The 14,164-nt window shown below is 41.4% G+C and overlaps 1 protein-coding gene across 11 annotated transcripts in view; it reads left to right on the forward strand.

Moving 5' to 3' along the window:
• The window catches only part of Dennd2a (DENN domain containing 2A), a 104,654-nt gene that overhangs the window by 47,936 nt on the left and 42,554 nt on the right, over positions 1-14,164 (forward strand). For all 11 annotated transcript variants that reach the window (XR_011707430.1, XM_071611619.1, XM_071611643.1 and 8 more), the window contains 2 exons: positions 10,081-10,208; positions 11,736-11,857. Coding sequence is in view for 10 of the 11 variants with exons in the window: in XM_071611619.1 (XP_071467720.1) it covers positions 10,081-10,208; positions 11,736-11,857 (250 nt within the window). In the remaining variant the exon portion in view is untranslated. The remainder of the gene's footprint in view (positions 1-10,080; positions 10,209-11,735; positions 11,858-14,164) is intronic.

Here is a 14,164-nt window from a genome sequence, read left to right on the forward strand (position 1 = left end):
AGCAGAACTTCTCAAAACAGTTATCTGTACTTACTGTCCTTGCTTCTTTGCCTTCTGCCTTTTCCTCACCCGCTCCTCTTGGGCTTTGGCACTTCATCCTGAAGCTGTTTTTGCCCAAGGCCACTGGCAACTTCCATCTTGGTAAGTCCAATTTGCAAATTCTCTGATCTTTTCTTAATTGACCCCTCTTGGTATTTGAGGACTTGCGCCATCTTGAATCACTGTCTTCACTTGGCTTCTGAGTCAGCCACTTCCCTGCTGACCGGGAAGTCCTCTTCTCTGGCTTCTCTCCTTCTACAAGTCAGGATAGCACTCCTTCTCTTAAGCCCCCACACTCCAAACCAGGAGCACACTAGGATCAGACTTCTCTCCTTCATCTCCCTCCACCCTTAAGTGATCTCATCCAATTCCATCACTTTAATGTCAATTACATGCTTACGATTCCCAAATTTAGATCTCAAGCCCTGACTCCTCTCAGCTTCAGGTTTGTGTAGTCATCTTATGCTTGGGTCTACATTTGGTTGTGTGATAGTTGGGATTTAACATGTCCCATCCTATATTCCAATTCAGACCACCTCCCAAACTAATCATCGTCTTGTTAAATGGCATTACCTTTCATTTAATTCTTAGACCAAAGAGCCAGGAGTCTTCTTTGATCTTTTCTTTCACACACCCTATCTAATTCATCAACAAGTCCTTCAGTTCTGGTTTTAGAACTTTAACTTGCATCTGACTACATCTCCTCCATTGCTACCCCTTTAATAACTTTGGATCCACTGCCCACCCCCAGGATATTCCTCCCTCAGCAGTCAGAGGAGTCTTCCAAAAAATATATATAGATCATGTCACTCCCCCACTCAATGTGGTCTGTCAGGTAGGAGTCTCTTACCTTCAAATAATATAACTTCTTATGTTCTCTTCCAAGGAAAAATAAGTTTCATATTCTAAAATTTTATATATTTACATAAATTATTTCCTTTTAAAAATGAAATCATGCTGCATATACCATTTTTTAAAATATTTGTATTTATTTTTTAGTTGTAGTTGGAACAATACCTTTATTTTTTATTTATTTATTTTTATAAATTAAAAAAAATGATTTTTATTTGGTGCTGAGGATCGAACCCAGGGCCTCACACATGCTAGACGAGCGCTCTACCACTGAGCCATAACCGGAGCCCCTATATATCATTTTTTATTTAGTGTATCATTGAGCTCTTTCAGTGTTACCACCTTTCTGTTTTGGGGGGTGGGAGGTGTACCAGGGATTGAACCCGGAGGTGCTTTACCACTGAGCTACATCCCCAGACTTTTTTATTTATAATTTTGAGACAGGGTCTTGCTGAAGCTGGCCTCAAACTTGTGACCCTTTCTCAGCCTCCTAAGTTACTGGGATTACAGGCATGTGCCACCACATCCAGCACTACTTTCCTTTTTTTAACTACCACATTCTTTCTAGCATGTTGATAAACTTATTTTATTTATCCATTCCCCTAATGATGGACACTTAGGTTGTTCCCAGGTGGCATATAATACTGTATTATGCAGCATGTAGTATTAGAGAGGACTCTAAAACCAGAGTACTTACTAGTTGTGCTACTTATTAGCTGGGTGGCATTGTACAAACCACTGAATTTGCATTGGTCTCATTTTGCTCATCTGTAAAATGGTGATAATTATAGTATCCACTTCATAGGGTTTTTTTAATAATTATAAATCTCCTATTTATTTCCTTATTATTTTTCAAAAATGTCTTGACAGTTCTTGCATGTATTTATCAAAATATTCCCTAAATCACTATCAAATTTAACACAAAAAATATGCTTGTATTTAATTGCAGTTCTGTGCATTTGCTGAGTTTATTCATAAATGTTTTATCTTTTTCTTGCAATTATTAATGAAATTTTTTTCTCATTAGAGGGCCTGGAAACTATTTATAATGTATATTATATTTTTAAAAGACACTTTAAAGAAATACCTTTTATTTATTTTTATTTTTATTTTTTATTTTTTGGTACCAGGTTGGAACCCAGGCCCTGCATATTCTAGGGAATTGCTCTGTCACTGAGCTACATCCCAGCCCTTTTTAAAATTTTATTTTGAGACAGTCTTGCTAAGTTTCCCAGGTTGGCCTTGAAATGTGCCACTGCACCCTGCCCATTTGCTGATATTCTAAGGTTTTTGTACTAGTATTCCATATTGGAGACTGGTCAATAAAGGCCTTTATTGTACTACTTTATCAGGCTTTGGTACCAGTATATGTTAGGTCTGTACTTAGAAACTCATCCCATGAAATATCCAATGTCCAAGAGATGAGTGTTGGGGAAAAAGAAAGGTTGATTCAGTGGCCAAAGAATGAAGAGGGAGCTTTGCTCACAAATCGGTTTCTTCTCTTCAAGGGTTGGGCGGTTATAGAATAGGAAAAATGAGGGAGAGGGACAGGCTAATAAAGGTGAGGAAAATTCTTGTCTTTTCTCAGAATAGCTGGAGATCTTCAGGAACTCAGGTACCATCTCTTTACTCATTTCATGGTCTGGCATTTCCAGTCATGGTGACTGGTAAGAGTTGTCAGCCTTGAAGTAGGTTAAGAGAGAGACTGGGCAAGTCTAGGTCAAGTTAACCCTACATTATAGCTCTGGATAAAACATGTCTCAGATGGTCACATGTCCATATGCAGAACTGAATAGAATCTGACCCAAAGGTTAGGGCAGCAAAGGAGACGTGCAACATGAAGACAGATGCCGAGCATTTTCATCCTGTTCCAGTCACCGTGGAACCTCTGAGGACCCAAGTGAAGAGTCACTGTTTTCAGCAAATGGCCTTCACATTCATTCCTAAAGGGTAACCTTGGCAACCATTATCATCATAACCCCAGGTCAGAGTGTGGGGGGAAAAAAAAGCTATTGGGAGACTAATAATTTATTGCCCAACCTTTTGACCTCTGAAATTGGTGATTTTTAAATCAACTAAGAGCAAATAAAGTTAGAGGGTCTATTTAGGTTTACCCCTGATGACATGTAGAATTTAGAGGCTTCCTTCTTTATGTTTGGAATCCTTCTGCAATTCTTTTTTTTCGGGAGGGGAACTAGGTTTGATGATAGAAATTGAACCCAGGGGCTCCTATGTGTTAAGCTTGACTGAGCTACACCCCAGCCCTCCAACTCCCAGTTCTACATCCTTTCCCAAACCAGCACCAAAGCCCAGCTTCCTTGATAGTGTCCTGACTTTTCTTGCTCCTGGTCTGTGACTTCCCATGTAGTGCTTCTGTGGCATTTGGGGGCTGTTCCTCCAAGGGGCCTCACTCCCCAGGGGCAGGTTGGTTCTGGTAAACTGGAAACTTTCATTTGGGCAGACAAATCGTCCTGGTAAATAGTTATTCCCACTATCTTTTCTCCCTCAGCTACCATCTGCTGTTTTCAGTCTTTCAGCATTTTCTTTATAACCAGCTAAAGTTACTTAGTTTCAGTCCAAAGATGAAATTTTTCTTGGCCAGTTTGAATATGGTTGCATCAGCTGTGTTTTAAGAATTTTGGCTGTAGGTTTTTCATTTTGTTTAACATAGTATAATGGAGGTGGTTAGGGCAAGATGTTCATTTTCTATTCTTTAAAAAAGGAGGGTAAAGAATGCTCTTTTTTGTGGTCCTATCTCTTAAAAAAAAAAAAAAAAAAAGCCTCAACCATGCACTTGGCAGATTTGCTGCCTTCTCTGTTGCAGGAAAGCCAAGCCAAGGCTGGAGAAAGAAATGATTAAGGATTTTGAGGTTCTGAGGGTTTAGAGTTACACAGCTAAGCTGTGAGCTTTAGAGATTGTATCCAGCTTATTTTCGCTGGCCAATTAGTACACCTCATCAAGAGCCAGACTAGTGGGTTCAGATCCTCAGTTTGAGAAAATGTGTTTTTCTTTGCCTTTTCTTTCTCTTCCCCTTCTTTCTACTCTTCTCTCTTCTTCCTTTCTCCCTCCCTCTTTCTCCCTTTCTTTGCTCTTCTTTCTTCATTTCTCTAAAGCCTCAGGAAATTAAATGCAAGGATTCATGCTTTCAGTCTTAAAATGGAAAATGAGAAATCCTCAAATGTCAGGAAATTCCAAAGATAAGGTTCCTACAGCAACATTAACTTGGTTATGTATGCTTTATGGCATACCTTTAATAACTTTGGCAGAAAAGCCTTAGGCCAATATTTAACAAGAAAAGTTATTTAAAGATTTCTAAGTATAAGCAACATCCAGAATTCACATGCATCTACATACTCAAAATATTTCAACTTAAGAACTGAGGATGTGGCTCAGTGAAGAATACCCACCTAGTATGCGCAAGGCTGTGGGTTCAGTCCCCAGCAACACACACACAAATTAAATTTTAAAATGTTGCATTTTAGTTTAATTTGATCATATGACAATGTTTGGATTTTTATGAAACCAAATAACTACATTGGCCAAGATTTCAACTTATCAACTGATTGCTTTGGCTATGGATTCAGCCTTTTCTTGGAGCTTTAATGTAAGACTTCAGAACTTTTTGAGGATATGGACTTTTTGGGTCATGTGTTCTGCAAGTCATATTTTGCAGTATTGATCCCATCATTCACCTTCCGTAGGACCGAGTTTTCCCCATAGCTCCCTGGCTGGGCAGTAGTGCTCGGCTATCATTGGTTTAACAGTTAAAGGTAACTTATCAGCCTCACTGCAGTCTGTCTCTGTCATTATGAGCTTGTCTCTGGCAACATGGATGTCAGTCCATGAGATAACTGAATTACCATGGCTAAAATCCAAACGTTTAAAATCTTCAAAGGAGCAAATTGTTTATTTGAGGTTCAAATCAAAAGTTACTCTGAAAGCTGAGAAACTTGATTTAGTAAAATCATTTATTTAAATAGTAGTTGCATTGGAAAACAGAGACCGTGATTGCTATTATGTATTATAAGAATAGTTGTCATGTGTACTTCTCATTGGAGGGTGGACACAATGGTGGACAGAGATGGTTTTTTTCTTATAACAGTTCTACTTTGGATCCAAGGTAGAGAAAAGCAGAAACTCAACTTTAATGATAATGGGAATAAGTAGAGGGAAACACTGGAAACAGAATGTAAACTAAGAGCCTCCTACTGGGAACCACCTGGTGGGATGAATGGCCTTCTGGGAGGTCAGCTGGGCCCTGGGGAAGAGCTGCCCATGGCCACTTGGGATGGATAGGCAAAAAAAGAGATTCTGGCAGCTTAAGTGGGTTCTGCCCTAGCAGAATGGTTTGAAGTGGTGGCTAGGCCATAGGCTATCCAAGCTTACTTGAGCCATTACTAAAAAGAATTCTGAGGGAAGTTTGCTCCAAAAATTTGACTAACTCAAGACCATAGCTGCTTTTTTTTTTTTTTTAAACCCAAAGTAGGGATAAATTAAAAGTGGTAAATGTGCCCTTAAAGCCAGCTTTTAAAATATTCATTCACTTATTCAGCTAACAGATATTTTCTGTGAACCTGTTTAGTGTTAGACATGGAAACATGGTAATGAACAAGATAGAGGAAGACCCTGTTCTCGTGGAACTTATAGACTAGTAATAGTTAGAAGTACACAACTAGTTACGTATAACCATCCTTAGGCCTCTGAGGAAGCCTAAGGTGCCACGGGAATTATGACAGATGGATGTGCAGTTTGAGTGAACAAATAGTTGGAAGCCCTGCAGCACAAAGCCTTGGGTGTGTTGGAGGAACTAAAGGGTGTGAGATGAGGCCTGGAGGTCTCCTGGAGCCAGCTTTGGAAGAGCCCTGTAGACAGGGGAAGGATTGGGACCTGTTACCTAAGGGCAGTGGGAATCACTGAAGGGTTTTAAGAGAGGTAGAAAGAATTAGATTTACATCTTTAAGACATCTTCCTGACTACAGCTTGGAGACTCGAGGGGCTGCCAAGTTAGAGGTGGGGGAAGAGCTTGTGGTCACCTTGTAATGTCACTGCAGTGAGGATTGAGAGAAGTGGGTGGGTTCCAGGGATGCTTTGGAGGTAGAACTCTGGTTAATGTTTGAGATGTGGGTGGTGAGAGAGAGGGAGGTTTAGACTATGCCTTCCAGGTTGAGGCCTAAATATTTTGGTGGCCTTCCTGAGATGCAGCTCTGGAAGAGGAGGAGGTTCTCATCTGCAAAAGCAGATTCCCATCTGAGTTCCAATTTGGACTTTTAATTTTTGTGGTTCTTGCCCGTTCTTCAGTCAGCATTTCATTCACAAAACTATGGAAAAGTCATCAGTAACATTCAAAATACTACTCAAAATCACAGTATTTGTCGTTGATTGTTGAAATTTGGATATTATATAGGTTATAACTGCCTTTAGCAGAGTTCATTGGAGGTGGGTGTGGTAGTGCACACCTGTAATCCCAGCTGCCTGGGAGGCTGAAGCAAGAAGATCGCAAGTTAGAGACTGGCTTGGGCAACGCAGCAATTCCTATCTCAAAAAAGAAAACAGAAAAAAAAAAAAAAAAGTCAGGTCATTCTAGCTCCTCTAAAACTGGAGTATCAACTACCAAATGATCATGGGAGGGCCTGGGAGGCCAACAGGCTGAGAGGTTACACCCTCCCCAGGCTGCAGGCATCCCCACGTGGGGATTTCTTGCCTTTGCCTTACAAGCTTTGAGCATGCTGTGACCCACAGAAGGAACTTATTAAAAATGTGGGTGGCATGGGGAATGAATGTTGAAAATGTTTAAACTAAAAAGAAGCCAATTTGAATGTGGTTATCATTCATTAGCCTTTGGAAATTTCCTTTCTCTCTCAAAGTTAATAAAGATGCTAAAATTTTTTTCTAATTTAAAAATATTTTTAGAGAATTAGCTAAGTGGTTGAATGATTGATTGGCTTAAACATGTTTCTCCTCTTCAGGGAGCTACTCACCTACCTGGACCTCAAAAGGTGAAGATAGAATTCCTTGAAGGCATTTGTGTAGATTATAGAAATAATGCTTTAGAAGAACTAACTTCCCAAACCCTTTGCTTGCACACGTGTTACCAACACATCATGATAACAGGATTACAGGCGTGAGCCACCATGCCCAGTTCAAGGTGGATTTTCTAATGCTATTTGGATTGTTCTTGTCTTTTATATGTCAGGAATCAAATGCAAAGTATGCCTGAACTCTTATATTAGCATCTTGTTCTTAGAAATGTGGAAAGATCATAGAAAACATTAAACTAAGCCAGGCACAGTGGTACACACCTGTGATCCTGCTATTAAGGGACTGAGACAGAAGGAGCACAAGTTCAAGGCCAACCTACTCAACTTAGTGAGACCCTGTTTCAAAATAAAATAAAAAAATTGAAAAGACTGAGAATGTACCTCAGAAGTAGCATGCCTCTAGGTTCAATCCCTAGTACCACACACACACACACACACACACACACACACACACACACACATATACACATATACATACGCACATACACACACAGTTTCTAAATGGTTGCTCAGTTTCCATACATATGTCTTTAGTAACAGTGACACAGTCGCATACCAACCCCATCCATGATGGCCACTTTGAGCAGCACTACCCCACATTCTAGAAAAGGTGTGAGGCCCAAGGGGAACATGGCAGCAAGCAGTGTCATGTAAAGAGAGAGACTGAGAAAGTAGTTGGGTTCTATTAGAAGCTTGCTGGTTACCTTGGGGAGCAGTTTCATAAATGGGATATCTACAGGGATGGATGGAGGGTAAAGGAAAGAAGGCAACTAAGGGTCATTTAGAATGCAAAGTCTTAGCGCCTCTTCCCTCTACTTAGCTCCACCCTCACCTGCCCAGTTGAAAAATTTTGTTGAGAAACGTGAGAAATTATAGAACCACAGTGGTTACTGCATCAAATGACAGATTCTCATTATGGGGGAAGGGTAGTAGATAAGGAAAATTTTAATTATGCACACACTCCCCAGAGGTTGGAAGGAAGTTGATGATCTCCACCCAGATCTGTCGTCTTGTTGCACATCACTCGCCACACCTGTTGCCCACAGTTCAGCTCTATGACAACTATTTCCTTGAAAGCACAAACTTTCTGTAGCTTCAGAGCCTTCACACCCACCGTAGTCCTGCAGCCCTTCCCCACTGAGGCCTATCATCCTTGAGGTCTCAGTGACATTATCCCAAGGCCTTCTCTGATGTATCCCTAAATCCAGTCCTCCTAATGCTCTCATTTATAGCAGACTTTGCTTTCCCATCATTGAATTTAACACAGTTTACACTGTATTTATTTGTGCATGCACTGATTCAATATGTTTTCCTCCCTAGAAGGTAAGCTGTATGAGGCAGGGACAGTGACTGTTTTAGTCACCCCTTATTTATTGACTCCTGAGCACAGTGCCTCCACACAGTACATGTCAGTGTAGAACAGTTGCTACATAATTAATAGCTAACGTTTGTTGAGTGCTCATTAAGTGCCAAGGACAGTGATGAACACTTTATAAACATCTCTCTCTCTCTCTGTCTCTCAATAGTTCTATGAGATAATTACTGTCAAATGAGGACACTGAATTTATCTGACTTAAGTAGTTCACCTAGGATTAAAGGGCCTGTGAGGAAGCCATGTTCAGGTTTATTTTAAAATCCAAGCCAGGGGCTGGGGATGTGGCTCAAGCGGTAGCGTGCTCGCCTAGCATTCGTGCGGCCCGGGTTCGATCCTCAGCACCACATACAAAGATGTTGTGTCCGCCGAAAACTAAAATAAATAAATAAATAAATCCAAGCCACCAGAAAAACATCTTCCCTAGGGGCTAGAAGAAAATTGGGAGTGCAGGTGAACAAGCAAAGCCACTATGAATATTTAGGTAGTCAGCTACAAGTATTTATCATGGAGCATGTGCAGAACTCTGCTGGACACTGTGAATAAAATAAAAAGAGCTGGGTTTCTGAGCCACAGAAGGGTTGTGACCAAATGGACTATGTAAGAAGAAGAGGAAAATTCAAGTCTGGAAAAGTAAAAGAGCAAAGAGGTCACTAGCTATCCCTCAGTCCTGAGGTGGCACCTCTGTATTTCACTTCTGTCTTTTTATTTTATGTGGATATGTTTATTTGCAACATGGGAAAAATATTTGTATTATGTATATGTGTGTGTGTGTGTGTGTATATATATATATATATATTTTTTTTTTTTTTTTACTATTTTTCACTTAGCATAATAGCATAAATATTCTTGCAAGCAAAAGCCACCAAGTCAAGGCTAGCTTGGGGGATGTGCCCTGCTCAAAGTGGGTGGACAGCGTGTTCACCTAAAATTTTATTCAGGAAGGACCAGGTGTGTTCTGGAGAAATTCTCAGTATTTCTGCTTGGGGGTGGTTCTGTCAGGAAGGGGACATTATGGTTACTTTGGAGACCAGTGGGAGAGAGAAGAAAAAGGTGGGAGGTATTGTGGATCCTAAGATGCCTGAAGTTTTTCATGCTACATAATATGACCTTTCCTAAATATTCAAAGTTATAAAAATCATCAGTGCTTTATGGTAGAAAGCTATGTATGTGCCAGGTCACAAATGAGAGCCAGTCCCTTTGATCAGCTCTCTGAGGGGCAAGACAGGATGCCTCAGCGGGCCCTTGGGTTCCATACTGACTATTGCCACTTAGGTTAGAGGAAAGAGCCAGTGCCTAGGCCTCTGGTCCACTCTGAACTCACCCTCACTGCTTCTCTGTTAATTGAAGTAATGTATGGTCCGTAAACACTAGAAAATTCAAGTCCGGGAAAGTAAAAGATCAGAGAGGTCACTAGCCATCCCTCAGTCCTGAGGTGGCACCTCTGTATTTCACTTCTGTCTTTTCTTTTTATTGTATGTGGATATGTTTATTTGCAATCTGGGGAAAATATATGTGTATATAATATGTGTATGTGTATGTATATATACACATACATGTATATATATTTTTTTCTGTTTTCACTTAGCATAATAGCATAAATATTCTTGCAAGCAAAAGCCACCTTTCTTATTTGTGGATATTCACTTTTGTAAAAACAGTTGATCTCAATAATAGAAAGCTTTCTAAGAACAAATTTAGAGAGGGAGTGTATATTCTCTGAAGAAGCCTAAATTGATTCAAGTTCTTGGTTTTTCCCTCCCATTTGCACAATTCAGAAAGTCCTATGAGTTCGAAGACTTACTGCAGTCTTCCTGCGAGAACAACAGGGTGGACTGGTATGCACAGACTAAGTTGGGGCTCACACGCACTTTATCAGAGGAGAACGTCTATGAAGACATTCTAGGTAAGAGACCAAATGTCTGTGAGTCTGGATGTAAGAAAGAGGGAGAGGAAATGGGGATGCTGCTTGAAACACACACGTGCACACAAAGACAGAGGTGTAGTCAAATGAATGAGAGAGCAGGTAGACAGGAGGGGAGAGTGGGTGGGCCTCAGTGAGATAAGTGAGAACACGAGGCTGGAAGGGAGAAGAAGGGCTGGTCATGAACCGCGCAGGAGGCAGGGTGTGGACCAAGAAACAGAAGGCCTGGAGTCACCATCTGGAATGAAATCTTGGCTCTGCCCCTTGTTAGCTGTGTGATATTGAGCTGGTGATACCGTAATTTCTCTGAACTTGAGCTCCCTTGTCTCAATAGTGAGGGTGATAATGGCTCCCTTGCAGGTTATTTAAGGACTGGAGAGAATGTAAAAGACCTGGCTCCTTACAGATGCTCCCTGAATTGTAGGGATGACTGAATGAAAGAAAACACTGAAGACCAGCATGCTTTTTCAGACACTCAGGAGTATGGCACTAACAGGGCATCAGAGTACAGACTAAATGAATGTGTTGTTGGAGAGTAACTTTGGCCTAGCCCCAAAGACTCCTCTTAGATTCCAAAGTGGGGCTCATATTCAAAGTTTGTTTGGGGAGTTCAGTAGTCTTCTGTAAGATCACAGTTTCAGTGTGGTGTGAGCTCAGACTGGTATCTGCTTACCGTGGGAGAGGAAGCGAGCTGGGAAGAGGGAGATACCCATAGGTGAGTGCATGTGAGAGGCAGGTGGGGCGGATGCCCACAGACTTGCATGCATGGAGTCTCCAGTACCAGAAAATATCATGCGAGGAGAGGCGGGGCATGCACTCAGTCAGCTGAGCTGTGTAGGCTGGGTTTTCTAAAGCAGCAAGCTTCCCAAATCGAAGGAGGGTATGAACTCTGGACTTCTGCAGTGTATGCCTGAGAGGTTGCTTTCAGTTATGGGGAACAAGGACACCAACTGAACAACAAAGGGAGGTCATGGACTCCCATGACCAGAATTGGCATTTTTCCTCCTCCATTTCTTACCTCCCAGAGAAGCTCCATTCTCAGCAGACTTCCCATCATCCTCAGGATTAGGGCTAACAGCTCCTTGGAGTTCATACCTTCCCCTGGGAAGGAGTACCTATGTCTTGCAAGTCTTTGCAAAAATCCTGAGGTTCACTCTGGCCAGACCAGCTTGGCTCCCTTGTTCACTTTGGAGTCTGGGAATGCCATGTGGTGTTTGCCTTGGGCTGGGATGCGAACCCTGACCTGAACTCATCACTGAGGCAGCAGTCTGAGGCCCCTAGAGTGCTGAAGTCCTGAAACTGGGAGTTGAATTAATCTTACATAGCTATAAGGGAGGGGACAGGTTGTTACCCTAGTGATAATCAGGGTCTGTCACTGAGAGAAAGGGTGATGGGCAGCAAAACAACAGACATCCCACAAGGGCTAGCGCAGGAGAGGCCAAGACGTTAGCCTCAGTGTTCTTAGGAGGAAAACTTCCCAGGTTCCTGACCCATTGCCTTTGACCACAGATCCACCAATGAAGGAAAACCCTTATGAAGACATCGAGTTACATGGCCGCTGCCTGGGCAAGAAATGTGTCTTGACCTTTCCTGGTTCTCCCACCTCTTCCATACCTGACACTCCCACCAAGGTATGAGCCCTGGGGGAGTGGTGGCAGGAGAGGGGTCCCAGGTACCATGTCCCTGAACACTCTGGAGTTCAGGCCGTCCTCACAACCAGGCATCTGGTTCTGTCTATCACAACCTGGATCTGTCTATCCACTGTCTGACTGGCCTTCCTGCCTCTCATTTTCCTGGACCCCCACTGCTTGACAGAATCTCTGAAAATACCGCTGAGCTTCTAGCTCAGAACTCTCCTCAAACTTTTTACATAAAAAATGGTCCATCCATGTGATACAGCTGTTCAGAAGAAGGCACTGAACAAACTGACACACAAGACTGAAATGCAGGGTGAAGAACAGTATATTTATAGTATTCTACCATTTGTGGGGGTTTTGAAATGAAAGTATATACAAGCATGGGAGCTCACCTGTGTTCATGGATGTAGAAGAATTTCTCTGTGAGGGATCTTAGCATGGATAGACTTTAAGCAGGTACCTTGGTGGAACTGTCAGTGCCTGACTTCCTATAGGCCACAAGACTGGCTTTCTTTTTACAGAGTATGCTTTTTTTTTTTAATTAATTTATTCATTTTATAGTAGAATGTATTTTGACACATTGTATACAAATGGAGCATACCTTCTCATCCCTCTGGCTGTACTGGTTCAGAGTCACTCCAGTAGTATAATCATACATGTATATAGGATAATAATGTCTGTCTCTTTCTACCATCCTTCCCATCCCTACAATCCAACCCCTCCCCTTACTCCCCTCTACATAAACCAAAGTTCCTTCATTCTTCCCTATCCCCCCACCCCACTATGGATCAGCATCTACTTATCAGAGAAAACATTTGGGTTTTGGTTTTGGGGGATTGGTTCATTTCACTTAGCATGATATTCTCTAGTTCCATCCATTTCCCTGCAAATGCCATAGTTTCATTCTTCTTGTGTATATGTACAACATTTTCTTTATCCGTTTATCTGTTGAAGGGCATCTAGGTTGGTTTCATAGTTGAGCTATTCTGAATTGAGCTGCTATAAACATTGATGTGGCTGAGTCATTGTGTGCTGATTTTAAGATCTTTGGGTATAAACCAAGGAGTGGGATAGCTAGGACAAATGATGGATCCATTCCAAGTTTTCTGAGATATCTCCATACTGCTTTCCATAGTGGTTGCACCATTTTGCAGTCCCATCAACAATGTATGAGTATACTTCAGAGTATATTTTTGAACCTTTTGTAGTTTTATACCATGTGCACATAGATAATGTAACTATTCATGTACATGCTAATAATTTCAACCTCTTGCCTAATAGTTGGAGTTGATACTCTTTAGTGTGTCCTTAAGTATCTTTCATAATTAATCCCCAAGCACCCCTCATTGCCTGATCTCCCACAGTTCTTATGTGCAAACACTCCCTACCAGCAGAGCTTACGAGCTACCCTTTGATATTATCAGCCAAGGATCAGCAAACTTTTTCTAAGCAGCCAGAGAGTAAATATTTTAGGGTTTGTGGGATAGGTGGTCTCTGTTGTAGCTACCTGCATTATAGTGTGAAGCAGCCATAAAATGATATGTAACAAGTGAGAGTATCTGTTTCAGTGAAACTATTTGGGAGCACTGAAATTTGAATTTTATTTTTCAACCATATAAAAACGTAAAATCTGGGGATGGGGTTGTGGCTCAGTGGTAGAGTGCTTGCCTAGCATGCATGAGGCACTGGGTTCGATCCTCAGTATCACTTAAAAATAAAATAAAAAATATTGTGTCCACCTTTAACTAAAAAATAAATATTTTTTTTTAAAAAATGTAAAACCTGGGCTGGGGATGTGGCTCAAGCAGTAGCGTGCTTGCCTGGCATGTGTGCGGCCCGGGTTCGGTCCTCAGCACCACATACAAAGAAAGATGTTGTGTCTGCCGAAAACTAAAAAAATAAATAAATATTAAAATTCTCTCTCTCTCTCTCTCTCTCTCTCTCTCTCTCTCTCTCTCTCTAAAAAAAAAAATGCCCCAATCTCTCTCTTTTTAAAATAAATAAATAAATAAATAATGTGAAACCTGTTCTCAACTTGTGGCAGGCCAGATGTGGCCCTGGGCTGTAATTTGCTAATCCCCGGCTAAGCTGTTTCTGTCTATGTCTTTGACCGCTCCCTCCACTCCCTCCATCCTGTCCTTTGAGGAGCAGCTCATTGGTGCCTCCAATTGGGGAGTTGGTTAGGCCATTGCAGCACCTAGAAGTTTTTCACCTTTGATGGCCTGTAACATCCAGAAGACATATCATTCATTTCACATGAATTGTCTATTGCCTTGTGACATTTCTTACATTATGATTGGA

The sequence above is a fragment of the Marmota flaviventris genome, chromosome 1 (assembly GCF_047511675.1).
Source record: "Marmota flaviventris isolate mMarFla1 chromosome 1, mMarFla1.hap1, whole genome shotgun sequence".
Lineage (NCBI taxonomy): Eukaryota > Metazoa > Chordata > Mammalia > Rodentia > Sciuridae > Marmota > Marmota flaviventris.